The sequence below is a fragment of the Cygnus olor genome, chromosome 14, assembly GCF_009769625.2.
Source record: "Cygnus olor isolate bCygOlo1 chromosome 14, bCygOlo1.pri.v2, whole genome shotgun sequence".
Classification (NCBI taxonomy): domain Eukaryota; kingdom Metazoa; phylum Chordata; class Aves; order Anseriformes; family Anatidae; genus Cygnus; species Cygnus olor.
In genome coordinates, this window is record NC_049182.1 from 2,924,276 (window position 1) to 2,937,953 (window position 13,678).

Sequence of the window (13,678 nt, forward strand, 5' to 3'; positions counted from 1 at the left end):
CCCGATGTGCATCAGGTCCCCTATGTGCATGGTGTCCCCTATGTGTATGGGGTCTACAGTGCCTATAGTCTGCCGTGTGCTTCAGGTCCCCTATGTGTGTAGGATCCCCCGTGCCTGCAAATTCCCTGCAGGGTCCCCTATGGGCATGGGATTCGTTCTGTGAATGGTGTCTCCTACGTGCACAGTGTCCCTGATGCCTGCGGGGTCTCCTACGTGCACAACATCCCATATGTATGTAGGATTCCTTCTGCCTTTGTGGTCCCCTGCGTGCATGGGGTCCCACGTGTGAGCAGGATCCCCTGCAGCTAGGAGGTGACACTGCCAGCTCCGAAGTCCCACCTGCGGGGCTGACCGGCCAGTAAAGCTCCTGGGGGTCAGGGCTGACTGTTACCAAGTGCGAGCAAATTCTTACGTTCGTTTTATTTCAAACATTTGGAAAAAAAACCTGTAAAATGAAAGTTTTGTTCCTACAAAGCAGCCTTATTTATGTGGCTTTGCCTTCAAAACAAAGTACGAAAAAGATGGCTTTTCACTAATTCCGTTTTTGTTCAAAGTGGGGGGGAAAAGTAAGAATTCTTGAAACACAGTCATCTGCAAAACCGAGCAGCAGTTTTTCCTAGGAAGGATGCTTTGTGCCGCTGTGCAGCAGGGCTGATCAAGATCAGCCTCGTAAGATGAGCTCCTGTGTCTGGTTTGGTAGTTTGAATTGTGGTTTACTCCTCTAATATATTAACTCCAAGCGTTATCTGCTTCTTGCGCTCTTTCTTTTTTAATAAACGGGTGATGGGAAGAGAGCAGAGGGGACACCCCAGCGGGAGTGCAGGAAACTGGACGCTGTGCGCCTCGGGTGGGCAGCCCTGGCCGCCCTGCGCAAGGACCGGCTGAGTGCTCGGGGCAGAGATCGAGAAAGTCCGTAAAAACCTTTTCACTAAATTATGTTAGAAGTGGCAGCAGAATCCGGCTGCTTTGTTTTAGTTATGACTTGTCCTCTACCAGAAAATTAACAAAAAAGTTCCCATCGCAGCAGCCCCGGCGCAGCTCTGGCTGGATGTGGGGATGCCCAGGCAGCTTGACGTGACCGCCGCTGCTTTCGGCTGTAGCAAGGAGGAGTTCTCACAAGTTAACAAAAAAAAAACACTTCTTTTTTCTTTAATTATTTTCTTCTCCTAAAATGATTCAAGCAGAAAAACATCTTTGTATTTTTTTCTAATATTTTCACCGTTAAAAGCAGTATTCTTAATATTGTAGAAAATCCTTGAAAATTCTCAGTTTTGACAATTTCACTCTGATTTTGTCTTTTGACCATCTGTGCTACGTTTTGCTAAGATTAAACTTTAAAAGAAAAAAATCTCATTCAAGCCAGCAAAGTAAAACAGCTCATTTAGCACGTCACGAATAAACATACCAGCCTTTAAAAATTAGTCAAAACACCTGCTGGCGATGAGGTGCTTTCCAGAAAACTTCTGATTACAACATATCACTATTTTCCAAACGAGAAAAAAAAAAAAAAAAAAAAGTTTTGTTAAAAAAGACTTAATTCTTGGATAACCCTGTGACTGGTGGCGGTCTGTGCGTGCGGGGCCGCCGCAGGCCACGCCGGGTGCACGCAGCGGGGATGGGAGCAGACAGGGAGGATGCTGCGCCTCTGCGCCGGGTGGCAGCGCGGCTCTGAGGGTGAGCCTCCTTGGAAAGACCTGCTGGGTTTGTGTGTGCTCAGCAGAAGGAGTTTTACAGCTTGCCTCGAGCTTCTCTCGCAATCAGGCACCCCGTGTGCGAGCGGTGAGGTCTCCTAATTCTGCCCTGCCAACAATTAGTATTTCTTAATAATGAGTGTGACTGTGTTTTCTCCTTGCTCATCAGTTATTAAAGTCACTTTGCTGCTTCGGGGTGGGAGCTGCCTCCGTCACAGCCCTTCCTCTGCCTTCAGCCGGGCTGGCGAGCCCTGCGAGGGCAATGGGCTGTGGCTCGCTGCTGGCACCTACACCAGGCACACGGGGACCAGGCAGCACCCCGGGGACCCAGCAGCACCCCAGGGACCCGGCAGCACCACTTGCCAGGATTAATTGTTGCAATTTAGCAGGTTTGAGAGGGAAAATGGCCCTCTGGGGGTGCAAACCCCCGCTCTGCTGCTCTGTCCCGCCTGGAAATGCCATTCTGGTGTTGCCGTAAATGTGCCTCTTCATTTCTGTAGCCAGGTCGCGGCTGCACAGCTCATTCCCCAACCTGCCCCCGAGGGGCTGCGCTGGGAGGGGTGAGACAAAACCGTCCCCAGAGCCCTTTTGTCACCCCCGGGGCTGCTGAGGTCACCTGGGCCGCGGGGCCGTGACGCCAGGCACCGGCTGCGTTATTTCGGGCAGGCCGGTGGCGAGCAGCTCCGTCACCCCCAGTCTGAGCTGTACTGAAACACGGAGGAGACACAGCAAGATGCTTCAGCAAACCACAGCCGGGGCGAGCCGCGGTGCTGCAGCCTGGCCCTGGCGTCCCCACGGCCCAGGGACCTGCTGGGAGGACACAGGACCCGGTGCCCTCACGTCGCATCGCTCACCCGGCAGAAAACCTTTGCGATCAGGTGGAATTTGTAGAGTAAAACATCGCCACCAGCTAACTCCTGGCTTCGAAAAGCCTCGCCAAGGGCCACGTGCTGCAGCCGATCTGCAGAAAGTAAACCTAGACCGCATTAAAAAGAGGAAATGATACCATTTCTCTGGCATATAGGTTTTATAAATGAGATTTTATAAATGAGACTCATCCGGTGAAGGCCAGGAGCTAGGAACGTGGCCACTGGTGGCCAGCAGCAGCTGCAGTGTTTAAAACTGGGGAGCGACACTGGAATGTTCTCTGCTTCTCCAGATCTTGCAGCCCTATTTCCTCCTTCCCCGGGTTGGTTCAGTCTGGGAGGCAGGTCCCTGTAGCGAGCTCCCTAGCTGAGGAGGCGGCAGTGGGCGAGCAGTCTCTTACCCAAGTTTTGGTCTCGTTTCTGTCCCGAGCATCTTTCCCTGCCAGCGGTTCTGTGACTTCAGAGAGGAACAGAAAAGCGTTTTTGAGCGAGGCAAGTGCAAATGCAGAAGGGATGCGGGGAAGGCCAACTCTTCTTGCTGCTGCCACGTCTCGTTTCCCATCTGAACTGGTGGAAAGTCTGAGTAACCGCGCTGCAGCCCGCTGTGCAGCCCCGTTGCCGTGCCCTGGGCTCTGGCCTGTTGCGGATCGGCGTCAGGACGGTGCAGCCTGCGTCTCCCCACGGGCCGCAGGCTGTTTGCAGCCGTCGGTGGGCAAGGCTGGCGGGTGGGCCGTGCTTTGGGTGCAGACTTGTATGGAAGGAGAACTCAGCCCCGCCTGGAGCAGCTGAAGCGCCGGGGATGAGATTTTCAAAACTGTTCAGCACCGAGCTGGTCCTGGTCCGGTGAGATGCAAAATGTCCCCGCAGAACGGCACAGTCCTCATTCAGGCTGCCTGCCATTCAAATCTGCTAAACCATGGCAAGTTTTAGAAACATCGCTGAAAAGCTACCCCTCATCTCTTTTTCGTGGGCAAGGAAAGTTCAGGCTCGGAGCTCCAAACGCGTTTAGCAAAGCAGGAGCCAGCCCAGCGCCGATCTCAGTGGGAGAACCACGGAGCCCCCGGCCCTGCTGCAGGACAGGAGCTCCTGAACTGCTCCAGCTTGTGCTGGGAGGTGCACGTCCCCCTGCGCCCCGCTGTGCGCAGGAAATCCACACCTGGTAAGCATCAGGAGCTAGGGTTTTCACTCACTCTTAAATGCAAGCCAGCATCCCTCTTTAATTTTATTTGCATAAGCAAACTCTGCGGGCAAGGCGGATGGGAAGCAGCGTCCCCATCCACCGGGGCTGTTTTCCTCGCCGTTTCAGGGGTTCCTCCTTGGAGCCAGATGGTGTTTCATGCTTGCTCTGCCTGAGCAAAATCATTACCAAAGTGAAAGGCAGCAGTGAATCAAGTCCAGAGATCTTAAATGACTTGTCAGAAGGCATCTGGAGATGCCCCGATAGGACACGAGAGCTTTGGCGAGCAGCACCCGCGGCAGCTCTCTCACGTGCTCCGCTCTTCCCTCCCGCTGCTGCGGTGCCGTCGGTCCTGTTTCTCCTTCGGGATTTATCCGGGACAAATCCTGCCACTCCACCGCCGAGGCGAAGTCGGTTTGGGTTTAAAGGCAACCACGGGCGAAACCGGGCATGTAGGGAGCGGCTTGGGACGCTCGAGGCGAGGAGGCTCGCAGCAGACAGCGGCGTGCGCACGCGGGCACGGCTGTGCGCAGGTGTGCGCGGGTGTGTGTGAGTGTGCACGGGTGTGTTTCCCTCACAGCTGCTCGGGCCTTTCGAACAGGCTCTGCTCTCCCTGCCCCAACACCCGGAGGTACCCTGGGGTGTGTCAGATTTGCTGCTGGGCCCCCCCAGGCCCCGTCCCGCGTAGCCGGGAGCAGCTGCAGAAGCCCGAGCGCGGTTTTCAGGGTGAATGTGCAGGATGTGGGAGTCCGGCTGCAGACCAGGGCAACACACGGGACTGCGTGTGTGTGTGTGTGTGTGTGCCCGCAAGCTGGGGGAGCAGAAAACAAGAGCGATGCCTTTGGTTACACGCTTTTAGCATTTATCCTGGAATAAAAGATGCCTGAAGCGAATTTTTTTAAAGTCTGGATTTTGACAGCTTCACGTTGATTCGGGCTGATTTGCACCTACCATGCAATCAGCAGCAGCTGTTATCACTGCTTGATGTTGGATTTCTCTTGCAGGATGTGTTTATTTAAGCATGAAAGGGTGTTTTCTGCCTTGCCCTGGGGAGACTGTTGTAATTCCCAGCCCCCTTGCAGCAGCAGCACCCCAAAGGCCCTCGCTGCTCGCGGAGCTCGATGGTTCCTCGCAGCCCGGCCCCTGCCTGCCGCTGAGCCCTCTCCTCCTTCTCTCTTGCAGTCCAACAAAGTTCCCGTCGTGCAGCCGTCCCACGGAGTCCACCCGCTCACCCCGCTCATCCCTTACAGCAACGACCACTTCAGCCACGGCTCCCACTCGCCCCACTTGCCCGCCGACATCAACCAGAAGCAAGGTGAGGGCACCGCTGGGACCGAGCACGGGCGGAGGCGGGGGGGGGACGGCGCTGGACACTGCAGGAGTCACAGCCAGCACCTTTGGGAACACCCCACCGGTCCCAAATCAATGGGAAAATGAAATGCTGGGGTGCTGCTGAGTGGTAGGAGGTTGTTTAGCTTCTTGGCCATGCTTCGTAATCTTGGTCAGTAGGAGTTTGGCGTGAGAAGTGGCAGCCCCGCTGGGGAAACGGCCTTAATTCGCCGTGCAGGCTGCCGTGGAGCTTAGCCCAGAGCAGAGCCTGCACGATGTGCACGAGTCAACCAGAAAATGGAAAGTATTCTTTCCTTTGACTCATACCCAAACTGTTGTCAGGTTGTCATTTTGAGAAAATAAATGCTTGAAACAGGAAATATTTTGACTAAATAGGATCAGCGTCTGATACCTAAATGGACATTTGTATGTGTGTCCCCGTAGCCACACGTGTGAGCTCGTCACACGTTGGGCTCCCGGGGTTTCTGCGTGAGCCCAGCACACGCCAACTAACCGGGGCTGCGGGGCAACGTACGGCGGGTAGGGGTTAAACCCTGAGCTGTAAATATAGCGACACGGGCAAGGATTCACCCCAGACCAGCGTTCCCTGTGGGCTGCAGAGATCCCACAGGTCCTGTTATGGAGAGGTCCAGCCCAGCACCCCCAGCTGCGCACCCCCCATCCCCACGCTGCTGGGGCAAGGGCTCCTTCCCCCTGCGGTGTGGATGTCACCCTTCTCACCCCTGAAATGGCAATACCTGCTGCTCTGGCCGTGGCGGGGTGCTGTGTCCCGATACAACATAGCTGTAGGTGAATTCTCGTACTGAGTTACGGCTTCCTCTCGGTTCCGTTATATATCAGGTTAGTGAACTCCTAATGAGATGTTTGGAATCCATCGGTGTCAGTCCTAATTACAAACTTATCAGGAATCCGTCTGGGAGAGTAATCCAGATCTTGAGCTTGCAGGCTGCTCGCAGCTCATCACCAATTCCGTAAACGCATTTATGGCCCGGGGCAGCTGCTGGACAACCCCTGCACACTTTCTGTAGCCTGAGGCTCCTCTGCAGACAGCGGCGAGCTGGAGTTTTACCCTGGAAAGCCCTGCTGCTTAGCAGGGCACGGAGCTCACGCGGCTGTGTCTGTTTCCTCCCCGGGGGATTTGAGTGTCTCGGGCCAGTCCCCGGCACGAGCAGCGCATGCCCAGAACCCAAATTCACTGCCAGTGAGCCTCCCGCTGAATCCCTCCTGCTCCTGAGCTGGCTGAAGGGACGAGGCACTGGGCTGGCCCCAGAGGCAGGACAGAGAGCAGCCGGGGGAACTGCAGGAAATGAAAAGAGGAAGCCCTCCCTGCCCGTTCTTCTCCAGCTTCTCCCGGGCTGCTCCCAACCCCGGCAGAGCCGACAGGAGCGGGAGATGCTGGGCTGCCTCCCGTGCCCGTGTTTCTGGAGACCGTGCAGGGATTCCCCGTACGGAGGGAGACTTCCCACCTGGCGCCATCCCCTCCGTACAAACGCCTGGGCACCCACAGAGCCCGTGAAACGATGGCTTTTAAACCCAAATTATTTAAAGTCAAGCTAGCAGTGACACCCGCTGGAGCATCCCCGCTGGTCGCTGCTGGGGTCCCGGGGGTGAGCGATGGGGCGAGGGCTGGAGGAGCAGCGCTGCCCCCGGGTTGTGCACAGGCTCTCCGGGCTCCCAGGTGCTGCAGAGGGTCCCACAGCACAGAAAACAGTGACTTCAGTGCCCTGCCTCCTGCAGACAGCAATTCCGCCCGTATGCCCTGCTGTCCACCAGTGCCCACGGGCGGAGCGGATGGGGCCGGGAGGGGTCCGTGTCAGAGCCGGCTCCAGCTCACCTCCTTCTCCCTTCTCCCAGGAGTGCACCGGCCTTCCCAGACCTCAGACATCCCCGGCTTCTACCCGCTCCCCCCGGCTGGGGTCGGCCAGATCACGCCCTCGATGGGATGGTGAGTGTGGGATCCACGCGGGGGTCGGCTTCCCCGGCCGCGTGCAGCCCCCGCAGCGTGCAGTGCACCGGGGAGGGGGCTTGCACCCGGTGCAGGGGGGGGCGGCAGGTGCTTGGGGGGGGGCTGAAGGCTTCGTCCTGCCCGGGGCATCCTTGGAGCAGGGGACAACCTGCCAGATTCAAAATGTCTGGATTGGGAAGGAGGGAGGGCTTCTTCCCACCCCCTCTAATCACAGCCAAGCCTCTCCTTCGGAGGAGGAGGGGATTTTTTTCCCTCGCTGGGGTTTTCAGCACAAGCAGGGCTTTCCCGGAGCGTGCTGCCGGCGTGGTGCACGGGATGCTGCGTCCGCGGTGCCTCTCAGGAGGTGACACAGCAAAAAGTGCCCCCGGGCAGAGACCTGAGCCCGGCAGCCTCCTCGGTGCCGGTGATGGGAGGACGCGGCGGAGGCTGGCAGGGGGCTGCGGGGCGCAGGGCAGGTGGCGGGGGGCAGGTGGCACTTCCCTCCTGCTGCTGGCTCATAAAACCCCGGCAAAGCCCGGCAGAGACATCCAGGTACGAGGACGTATCGCCAAATCACCACACGCATTAAAACGCAAAGTGAAAAGTTAGCTTTTTGCTGTTGTTGTTTATGGATTTCGTGTTGCAGATATTTAACCACCAGGAAACAGAGGCTGAGGCCTTTGATACAGAGCTCGGCTTCAAAGAGATGGCATTTTGCTTTCTGTGCTAAATCTGCTACTCTCGGGCGATGATTTAACTCCTCATATGATGTGATTCATCCTCAGGAAAAACAAGTACTGGAGTGACTGTGCTGTAACATGAAAGAAGTAGCTGGGGGTGAGACAGGAGCTCCCAAACGCGAGGTCCACTCGCGGGGTGGGAAGCTGCTAAAGGCAGCCCCGGAGCGCGGCGGGGAAAAGCCAGCTTTTCCCCGAGGCTTTGTCGGGAGGCTGCTCGCGGAGGAAGCTGCACTGCTGACAGCACCGAGCGTCTGCGGGGTTTGGCATCCTCGATAAACCCCGCCAGGCGTGCACGTCGGCGACTAATAGAGCAGATACGGCACAGCCGCAGACGGCAGGCCGGCCTGACAGAGCGGGGAGCACGCGCGGTGTCTGCAAGAGGCCCTTCTCCTATTTTTGCTCGCCTCAAATTCACAGAAAGAGCCCCAAACCACTCCCAAAGTGCCCAGCCCCATGCCTGAAGCCGCAGCAGCGCTGACCCTGCGCAGGAGGCGAGGGGCTACCGGGGATGGGGACGGGATGGGGACAGGGACAGGACGGGGACGGGCGGGGAGCACCCACCGGCTGCAGGAGGCGGCTTCTCCCCCCCGGCTGGCCAGCAGGAGCCGGGCACAAGGCTCGGGAGGAGGCGCTGCCCGACTGCCCTCTGCAGTGAGCTGGGTGAGAGCCCGATAACGGCCTCCCGGAGTCCAGACGAGGGAGGCTGCTGGCGGGAGCCTGGCGGCGACCCCAGCAGGACGTGGGCAATCCAGCCACAGCCCCGCTGCCGCCCCGTGGTGCTGGCCCCGCACCTCTTGCACCGCCGGGCCACGGTGGCGGTGCCCGGCCATGCGGGGCAGGTTTGGCAGTCGCATCTCTTGCCGTGTCAGAACCACTTGGGTAGAGGCCATGAGCGCACGGCTCCTTTTGTGCCCCAATACCTTGGTCTCTGGAGCAGTGAATGTCACTTCTGGATGGAGCTGGATGCTGTCCCGGCCCTGCAGCAGGGGCTTCCAAGGCCACCTCGGGTTCCCGACGCGGTAGCGCTCAGCTGGTCGGGGAGTTACTGCCGCCGCCACCTGAGCGGTGCAGGGGGCACTGTGCCTGGCCGAGCCCTGCATGTTCCCCGCCTGTCCTACAGACAGAGCCTGCAGACCTCCTTCAAGCCGAGACACGGCCGCTCCCAGAGAGCCAGAAACAGAAGCCCTCCTTGCCCCGAGCACGGCTCGAGGGCTTCGCTACCGCGCTGCTGCAGCCGTGCCTCCGCGGGGCAGAAGCCGGCTTTACGCGGAGAAGCCGCTGGCGCATCGGGGCAGCAGGATGGTGCTGTGGTTATTGGTAACAGGCTGCCGCTGGGTATCGGTGCTGGAAATAGCCGGTGCTCTCCGTACAGCAGCTCTGCACGAGCAGCATCCATGCAGCCACGTTTTGGGGCTTGAACATCCTGGCTCGCCTTCCCCAGGCGTCTGGGTTTCCACGCGCGGTTTCAGGCTGGGAGCATGTTTTGGCAGCTGTACAGAACAAACCAAGGTGTTTTTGAGCTATCTCCATATGAAAACGTGGGGGCTTTCCCGTGCTGAGAACAACCAGGAACTTCCTTCATATTTATTTTACTATCTCAAAAATAATTTCCAGCTCCAGGTCTGGTACATGCCTGATTCCCAGTGTGAAACAACTTGAAAAAGAAAAGTAGGACCTGGCGTTGGGCTTGTTTAAAAACAAGAGGCATCCCTTTGAGGATGCACAGGGGCACTCAGAGCCTTTCTGGGGCACGTGTGGGGCAGAGGAGGTGCTCTCTGCCCGGCACCCCCAGGTTCCCGTGCACCCACATCCGCCCGGTGCCGCCTGCGGCCACGCAGCCTCGTGTGCACCGGACAGAGAGGCTCTGACCAGGCTGCAGCTTTCTGGTCAGACTGTGCCCTTTCACTTCATCCGTGCAATAGGAATCTCTCCTAATTTTTCAGCACAGCTCCGTATTTTCACTTTACCAAGATCCTAAACTCAAAGAAAGCTGCAGAGCTACTCAAACTGGGGGCGGAGGGGGGTCAGGTTTGGATGCGAGCTCCGCAGGGAGGTCCAGCTTCCCCTAAACAAAGCCCAGACCCCACGCTGCCCCCGGCTCCGAGCCCCGTTAGCAGAGGGTATCTTTAGGAAACGCCACGTGGCTGGAGATGCTTGATAGACTCTTTCTTCCCGATCCCAGGCAGAGCCAGTCTGTCTATCCGCTCCCGTCATGTGGATTTAGACAGCCGTATTCGTCAGCACTTTCCGCTGGGGCTTCTTTCTCCAGGTGAGTATGTGTGAGCCGGGGCAGCAGCTCGGCTGCCCCCGCAGCTTGCAGTGTGTGCAGCAGGAGCTTGCAGCAGAGCGCGGCCCCGCAGCGGCCCCGCACCAGCCCCGGGGCAGCCGCTTTGAGGCCGTGCCCGGCCGAGGAGGCGCCCGCGGGAACACCGAGCGTCCGGGGAGGATGCCCAGCGACTGGGTTCTCATCAGCAGAAGGCAGAGCAGAGCCAGAAATCCCTGCCTTCGGCTCAGCGTTGGGAAAAGGGGGTGAAATCCATTGCTCGGGATTTTCCCCCTTGTCTCCAACCATGGTGTTGAATATATCCCAGGCGCAGGGCTGAGTTTTGCTTTGCCGAGAGCGATGTGTTTTACTTGGGCTCAGCCTTAGGGCAGGACGGGCAGCGGGCAGGCTGCTCGCTGGGCTCCCCCCCGCAGCAGTCCGGGACCTGCAGCTTGCTCGCAGCCTGCAGCCAGAGCCCAGACCCCGCAGAGGGGCCGGGGGCTGCGCTGCTTCGCGCCCCTGCAGCCTCGGGCAGCGAGCACGGCCCCGCGCCGTCCGCACTGCTGATGCTCCCCTCCGCAGGGCTCGGCCTCTTTACGGCCGCTCGGGGCCAAATTGTAAATACACCCAGGCCCCGCTGATAATATCCCAGGGAGCAGGATACGGCCCCTGCGGCTGGGAACCGCAGAGCCCCGTACCTCTGGGCGAGCTGGTGGGCAGGGCAATGCCCAGCCCTGGCTCCCGGCTGCTCCCGCGCCAGCTTTTGCTTCTGCTTCGTGTTGTCCTGAAGAGCAGTTAGTGGAGGCTGCCCGCAGGAAAACCGTGCAAACAGACCTCTGTCCACGCAAACCCTTCTCCGTGCAACCCCCTGTCCACGCAAACCCTTATCCACGCAAACCCTCATCCGTGCAGCAGGGGCAGGAGCACGCTGCCAGCCCACCTCGCTCTCCGAGGCATCGCTTGTCGTGGCCTCGAAGGCGAGGGGCAGGACGAGCTAACGGTTCCCTGCGGGGCCCCGGGAGCTCCCCGGCTGTGGCACAGGGGTTCCCGCTCGCAGAGGAGAGCGGGGCGGATTTTGCAGCGCTGCTGCAGACGAACGAGCAAGTACACCTGGTCAGATAAGGATCAGACTTCAGACGGTGCTGGTGGATTAAATTAAACAGCTTTTCTTTTTGTGCCAGCATATCTAATGAACAGTTCATCTCCCATGGGCAATTCTGCCATCTCAAGCTGCAGTCATAAAGTGGCAAGCTTGGCAAAGCCGACTGCTCTGGCTTTACCCTCTAAAACTCTAGAGAGGTAATGAAGCTTGAAAGCTAGCGAGACCTCTCATGATCTCATTTCTGTGTTGGTGGATAACATTGCTTAGGCGAGGTGCACCTCCTAGAGTTGCAGTTTGGTTCATGTTCAGACTTATGCTTTTTCTGTTAAAAGAAAGGTGTGGGGTGGTCCTAATCTCTCAAATCCAAACGTTGGTTTGAGTTTGTTGTTCCTTCCTACAGCACTAATAAGATATTGCAACAACAGAGATCTGAGTGTCTGAAAACGCTTGTTAAAAGCGCCCTTGATCTCGGCGAGGCTGGCTCACGCCGCGGGCTGCTTTCTGCAGCCGCCTCTCGGCACCCGGCCGCCTCTCCCCGCGTGCGTTCGGCGCGGCTGGCAGGGGCGCTCCGGGGAGCCGCACCGGGGCCGAGCCAAGGAAAAAGGGAAGAGATGCCCAAATCCCCGCTCCCCGCTGCGTTCGCTCGGTCCCCAGACTTCGCAGCCTCCCAGGCGAAGGAGGCCGCGCCGCCGCGGGTTCGCTTTCCATGTCCTCCGCTTGCCGTCCGCTTCTGCCGCCCCGGCGTGCCACCGAGGGAGAGCCACCGCTGCGGCTGCTGGGGCTGACCCACCGCGGCCCCACTGCTCCCCACACAGCCCTCGTGGCCGCCCCGGTGGTTCACGGCTCGCCCATCTCCCCTGCAGGTTCACTCACCCGCTGATGCTGGGCTCCGGCATGCACACCACCGGCATCCCGCACCCCGCCATCGTGCCCCACTCTGGCAAGCAAGAGATGGAGCACTACGACCGAAACATGTAAGTTGGAGGTGCCTTTGGGCTCCTAACACCGCGGGGTCCCCCCGGCTGTCCCCTGTGATGTGGGCATGGGGCTGGGCGCTGAGCGCTGCGTGTGCCGGGGGCAGAGCCCCAGCCCACCGCCGGGTGGGTTTGGCACCGGGCGTCCTGCTGCTCGCTGCTGGGGGGGCTCTGACACTGACTGCGCCTCTTGTGTCCCTGCCAAGGAAACCTCAGCCAGAACCAAAGAGAGAGAAGGAAGCCAAGAAGCCCACTATCAAGAAGCCCCTGAACGCTTTCATGTTGTATATGAAAGAGATGCGGGCAAAAGTCATTGCGGAGTGCACCCTGAAGGAGAGCGCAGCTATCAACCAGATCTTGGGCAGGAGGGTAAGGGCGGGCGAGGCCCAGCGCTGCGCACCCGTGGCCAGGGCCGGTGTCCCCTGGGGGGTCCGGGGGAGCAGAGCAGCGCTGTGGGGCTCGGCAGGGCAGCGATGGGACTTGTGCCATGGTGGGGGGCGTGCGGACACCCCCAGAAACAAGGGCAGGGGAGGGGGGGGGCGGAGGAGGTTCTCCCGTCACTCTGATGGAGATCGGGGTTTTGGTGGTGGTGGAGGCATTGCCCCCTCACTCCGCTGGGAGCATCCTCAGGCTGGAAGCAGGGTGCAGGAAGACCCAAAACTGGGAGAAAAGGGAAATCTTGCACCCCAGTAGCAATGCTGAGATGGCAAGGTCCCCAGCAAGACCAGCGACCAGCGCAGCGTCCCTGTCCCCTGCAGCTGCTCCTTGGCACCTGCCCTCGGATGCTCTTCCCTCATCCCCTAGAGCCCAATTCGAGCTGGTGGCCGCGGGGCAGGGGCGAGGGGACCCAGCTCAGCTCCGTGCTTGTCCTTGCAGTGGCACGCGCTGTCCCGGGAGGAGCAGGCCAAGTACTACGAGCTGGCGCGCAAGGAACGGCAGCTCCACATGCAGCTCTACCCCGGCTGGTCCGCACGGGACAACTACGTGAGTGGTGTCGCGCCTCGGGTTCCCACAGAAATGCCCCCAAAATGGCCCCAAAATGACCCGGGGTGGGTAAAAATCGGTGCCTGCCAAATGTCCCTGGTAATGGTGTTTCTGGTGGTATGGTTCGTGTAGAAATTCAGCAGTACTTGGAACATCCCCTTGGCTGCTCAGCACGGCACAGGTACGGCGTGGATGTTGGAACTCCCCAGCTGCTTTTAGACCAACGGGCTGGGTACCGCGGGCTCCACAGCCCCGGCCGTGGGTGCTGAGCCCAAGCACAGGCTGCAGTTTTGGGGGGGAATTGCTGAATTGCGTGCTGGCACCTCTGCTCTGCAGGTTTAAAACGAGTGCAGGGCGTCTGCGCACAGGATCGCAATAATCATGGAAAATAATTTTTAAAAATGCAAAATAGGAAAGGAAAAGCTGCTTTGCATGAGTTCCACGCAGAGCTCAGCCTCACGGGGTGCTCGGTCCGGCTCTGGGACTCCCTGCGGGTCCGTGTCCCAAGCAGCAGCCCCTGTGCCCCCAGCCGATGGGGGCTCATCTGCTGCCCTCGCAGGGTGACGGTCACCGAGTCAGTGCCTGC

General features: G+C 59.0%; 1 protein-coding gene and 1 long non-coding RNA gene across 5 annotated transcripts in view; one reads left to right on the plus strand and one right to left on the minus strand.

Moving 5' to 3' along the window:
- Nucleotides 1–13,678, plus strand: part of TCF7 (transcription factor 7) — a 68,970-nt gene that overhangs the window by 42,591 nt on the left and 12,701 nt on the right. For 3 of the 4 annotated variants that reach the window (XM_040573998.1, XM_040573995.1, XM_040573997.1), the window contains exons 4-9: nucleotides 4,917–5,049; nucleotides 6,939–7,029; nucleotides 9,952–10,038; nucleotides 11,998–12,108; nucleotides 12,315–12,477; nucleotides 12,985–13,092. In XM_040573998.1, the coding sequence (XP_040429932.1) occupies nucleotides 4,917–5,049; nucleotides 6,939–7,029; nucleotides 9,952–10,038; nucleotides 11,998–12,108; nucleotides 12,315–12,477; nucleotides 12,985–13,092 (693 nt within the window). The remainder of the gene's footprint in view (nucleotides 1–4,916; nucleotides 5,050–6,938; nucleotides 7,030–9,951; nucleotides 10,039–11,997; nucleotides 12,109–12,314; nucleotides 12,478–12,984; nucleotides 13,093–13,678) is intronic. The other variant, XM_040573996.1, reaches the window with a different exon arrangement.
- Nucleotides 2,706–3,477, minus strand: LOC121078175. The gene is made up of 2 exons (XR_005824479.1): nucleotides 3,383–3,477; nucleotides 2,706–3,225 (listed from the first exon to the last, which is right to left on the minus strand). It is a non-coding gene; the product is annotated as an uncharacterized LOC121078175 (long non-coding RNA).